Here is a 4,826-nt window from a genome sequence, read left to right as displayed (position 1 = left end):
GCAGATGGTGTGGAGGTGTTTAGGATGGCTTGGTGGTGTTCAGGATGGTGCAGTTGGTGAGTTGGAGTTGCAGATGGTGTGGAGGTGTTTAGGATGGTTTGGTGGTGTTCAGGATGGTGCAGTTGGTGAGTTGGAGTTGCAGATGGTGTGGAGGTGTTTAGGATGGTTTGGTGGTGTTCAGGATGGTGCAGTTGGTGAGTTGGAGTTGCAGATGGTGTGGAGGTGTTTAGGATGGTTTGGTGGTGTTCAGGATGGTGCAGTTGGTGAGTTGGTGTTGCCGATGGTTTGGTGGTGTTCAGGATGGTGCGGATGGTGTGGCTGGTGTGGAGGTGTTCAGGATGCTGTAGAAGGTGTTGGTGTGTGGTGTTCAGGATTGAGGAACTGGGAGGCCTCGAGGCTCTGATTTGCAGATCATTATGAACCTACAGACATCATACTAAGAAATGACTTTCAACAAATTGTGTGAATGCTAGAGCTTTTGCGTGTGTGTGTGTGTGTGTGTGAGTGTGTGTGTAGGTTCTTAGAGCACTCTGCTAAATTCTTGCGTATGTGTGGTTGTGTAAGCGTTACGTGTGTGTGTGTGTGTGTGTGTGTGTGTGTGTGTGTGTGTGTGTGTGAACCACATTGAACTGCTTTACTGAAGCAGTGTAGCGTACAGGGCCGCAGCGAGCCGGTCTGAGAGAGTCCCACTAGCCACTAATCCCCTGGTTTTCAGGAGCCCTGGCCCGTACTTGATGAGCTTGGGCAAGAAAAGAGGGAACTCTCTCTCTCTCTCTCTTTCTCTCCCTCGCTCTCTATCTCTCTCTCCCTCACTTGTACGCTTTCATTCTCTCTCTCTCTCTTTTTCTCATGGTCCTCCAAAACACGCCTGGAGCCAGCGTGCGAATGAGCGGACACTAAGTGTGTGTTCAGCAACTCGCTTTCTGTCTCTCTTTCTCTTGTCCTCTCTTTAGAACCTTCGCTGTGACATCTTTTTCTTTCTTCTGTCTTTCTTTCTTTACTATTTGTTTGTTTGTCTGTTTGCTTCTTTCTTTTCTTTCTCTGCATTACACACTCTGATTTATTTGTCAGAAGTGTGTGTGTATGTGTGTGTGTGTGTGTGTGTGTGTGTGTGTAGAAGAGTATCATACTAATGAGCAAAATAGTCATTAAAGTCCTTAAGTTCTAATAAAAATACTACATTTCTGAAGGGTACAAACTGTCAGAATTCTCTGGAGTGAGAGCAGTGCTGTAGATTTTATTCCGATCGTGTTGAGAGTATAGCCATGAGTAAAGTATTACACAGATTACCACCGGTCCTCGAGCCCTGGGGGCTGTTGGGATGAGGGGGGGTGTAGGTGCTGTTTCCTGGCTGTAGCTTGTGTTTTGTCCCGCCTGACCTGGCAGCTCATGGGGCAGATCCTGCTCAGATAGCGAGCCCCCTCCCTGATCCCACGCCTGTCTGAAAGTGTTAGCAGTTAGCCGTGAGCGGCTCACTGGACTTAACGCGTCTGGGCCGGGGGGCTCCGGGGGCTTTGTGTGGAAGAGGACATGTTGGGAAGTGGCAGGCAGGTTATGGGTTATGACTCCGGTTTGATTCATCGCACCGTTTCTTTCACAGCGGTGAGGGAGAAAGGCTGGACGCCGAGTCTTGTTGGTTTAACCTTTGCTTTGAACATGTACACTGCTGTCTGTGCACCGACATCCCGCCTCCGCCCACCTCCGCCCACCTCATTTCTCGAAAACTGCTGTCTCTCTCGATCTTTTTTTTTTTTTTTTACCAACTTATAATACCACGCCATTTAATTTCTTATACACGATTCATTTATCCTAAACCATTTCCTCCGCATAAACTATATATTTTTTTCCAGTTTCCCAGTTACGCAACAAGCCGCATTTTTGTCTCATTAACTTATTAAATTTGTCCTATTAAAAAAGTTGCTGCTATAACGTAAACGAGAGCTTGTTTTTGATCTTCCGCAACATTAAAATGTAACTATAAATGGATAAAAAGTATCACTTCTCTTCCCTTAATGATTAAATTATGCAATTGTTTGCACTTAATATACGTGTCGGTAATAGTAATCCCGCCTTGCTTTGGCTTCATCACACCACCCCGTCGTCGATTATTTCTCTATAACAGTACACCCTGTCGTGTTTAATTTCTTACTTTAAAGGAAAATAAATCAATCGAATTGACGCGGTTTTCTTATAACATCATCCTTCAAAACCTCGAAGCCACTGTTTTCTTACGCGTCTCTACAATCTCCACGGCACCTTTATTTCTCTTCCACTCACTCTCTCGTGTCGTGTTAAGAGTTTGTGAATCTCAGACAGACGCCGTGGAAATACAACTTAGTCGTTGATATTAACTGAATTTTTGAACCTTCAAAAGTTGTTCCAGGGCGGAATGTAGCTGCTTGTTGCAGCTTCTGTACAACAACACCAGTGAAGGAAATGTCCAACACTTAACATGTCTTGGCTGGCAGACTATTTATATAAATGTATATAAAGATATTAATTTCTGTAAAACTACCCCTTTAAACCATAAAGAATAAATCACAGTGGTGCAATGACGCTAGATTATAAACACACAGACTACAAAAAAAAAAAAAAAAAAAAAAAAAGAATCGGTCGTATTTACTTTTCTGGCCGTAAAGCTTTGACAGCTCAATTGCTGTTTTTAGAAGGGTGTTATTATTTTTCAATTGGTGGATTGAAAGTCGGGTTCGGCGGTCGGTTATAACCTCTGTCAGTGTTGTTTCTAGCCCGGATCCACAGCTGCAGCCAGAACAAACTACGAGATACAGAGTGTGTGTGGAAGACAGCGGTAGAGAAAGTGACGAAAGATAGTCATTGCGATTTTACACGGATTTGAGCTAACATCCCTGATTATCAGGAATGCAGTTTCTTTGTCCGTTCTTTAGAGGTTTGTAAAGAACCTTTAACGTCACTCTTTGTCTAATGTCAGAAAACTTGATTCAGTGAACCGCCAACAACACAACCCGCTTCTTAAACCGTTTCCTTCTCCAATCGTCTCCTTCTAATCCGATCATTTTGACCGGCGGAAGTCTTGGCTTCGCGGCCCCGGGCCATTCAGACCCGAGGCCTTATCTAAAGTCGAGATCTCAGGTAAGATGTATATTCTGCATGCTCGCTTCCTAATAATGAGCAGTGCAGAAAGTTCACTAAACTCTCTTTAAATCTTCTGGAAAATTCACTAAACTCTCTTTAAATCTTCTGGAAAATTCACTAAACTCTCTTTAAATCTTCTGGAAAATTCACTAAACTCTCTTTAAATCTTCTGGAAAGTTCACTAAACTCTCTTTAAATCTTCTGGAAAGTTCACTAAACTCTCTTGAAATCTTCTAGTGTAGCTCTGAGATGCAATTTCTATTCCTGGATTTATTGATTAAAAAAAAATAATAAAAGCAGCTCATATGCGTTTGTTTAAGTACGGATATTTGGCTATCATTCATTTGATTGGATTTACACGTTATTATTTTGGGGAAGATTTACATTTAGGTATAAAGGGGTTGGGGGGGAGGGGGGTTGTTGTCTAGTACGTCTCTATATATATTTAAAGCAAGTGGATAATATAATATTAGTAGTTCTAAGTAGTATAATTAGTCACTGTTGTAGTTATTAATTACTCAACGTTATTAAAAAGGGTTCTTCAAGAGTTTTTTTTTTTTTTTTTTGGATAGTTAAGGGTTCTCAGTTTCCTAGAGCGGTTCTACTCTGTCAGAGGAACAAACTGAAGAACGCTTAAGGGCTGTACATTAGTCCTTAATAGTTATTAGCGGTCATTGTATTGGTTTTTGGTTATTAAATAAATAGCTGTTTATATTAAAGTTATTCGGAGGAGATTGGTTTGGATGTCAGGCATGCACGGTGACAAAGGAAACCACATGTAATAAATCTATAAATAGATTAATACACCACTAAAAAAAAAAAAAATCAGGATGAATACCAACACATCCCGATGCCACTGGAGAGAGGTGTCGCTCGTGCGCTGGACAGTTCCTGACGTCACTCCGCCCACCTTATAAAGTCACACACCTGGCGAAACAAAACACCGACACACGCGCGCACAGAGAGAGAGAGAGAGAGAGAGAGAGAGAGAGAGAGAGAGAGGGCAGAAGCAGTATAGAGAGCAACTCATTTTAAAACCTGCATTATAAAACACCTCTTTTATGAATCTGGCCAGTTTCTCCTACTTCTCGTGCAGCATGTCTCCGGCGGAATCGCAGTCCACGAGCCCGGCGGCGGCGGCAGCTGTGTCTCCGCAGGTGAGCTTGGATTCACCGTCACTGATCCATCAACATCTGCATCTTCATCATCAATCAGGCGCTAAGGACGCTGTTCCTGTGAAACCGGAACCGCGAGAAGGCAGCCCCCGGGCCGAGCTGGAGGAAGTGGTTTCGGCTGGTCAACCTGCCGGCAGCCGGCGGAGGAAGAGGCCCGTGCAGCGCGGGAAACCTCCGTACAGCTACATCGCACTCATAGCCATGGCCATCGCCAACTCACCGGAGAGGAAGCTCACGCTGGGGGGCATTTACCGCTTCATCACGGAGCGCTTTCCGTTCTACCGCGAGAACTCGCGCAAGTGGCAGAACTCCATCCGGCACAACCTGACGCTCAACGACTGCTTCGTGAAGATCCCACGGGAGCCCGGGAGGCCCGGCAAGGGCAACTACTGGACGCTCGACCCCGCCGCTGAGGACATGTTCGACAACGGCAGCTTTCTGCGCAGGAGGAAGCGCTTTAAGCGCTCGGACGTCACCACGTATCCAGCGTACGCTCAGAGCGCGGGCGCGTTCGCGTTCACCCCGAGCCCCGCGTCG

The 4,826-nt window shown here is 45.0% G+C and overlaps 1 protein-coding gene across 1 annotated transcript in view; it reads left to right on the top strand.

Moving 5' to 3' along the window:
- The first annotated feature begins 4,134 nt into the window (after positions 1-4,134).
- Positions 4,135-4,826, top strand: part of foxe3 (forkhead box E3) — a 1,265-nt gene continuing 573 nt past the window's right edge. The window contains exon 1 of the mRNA XM_053625981.1: positions 4,135-4,826. This exon is cut by the window's right edge and continues 573 nt beyond it. Within this exon, the coding sequence (XP_053481956.1) occupies positions 4,176-4,826 (651 nt within the window). The 5' untranslated portion in view covers positions 4,135-4,175.

The sequence above is a fragment of the Ictalurus furcatus genome, chromosome 5, assembly GCF_023375685.1.
Source record: "Ictalurus furcatus strain D&B chromosome 5, Billie_1.0, whole genome shotgun sequence".
NCBI lineage: Eukaryota > Metazoa > Chordata > Actinopteri > Siluriformes > Ictaluridae > Ictalurus > Ictalurus furcatus.
Note: the sequence above shows the minus strand (reverse complement) of the source record. Positions and strands in the feature narration are given on the sequence as shown.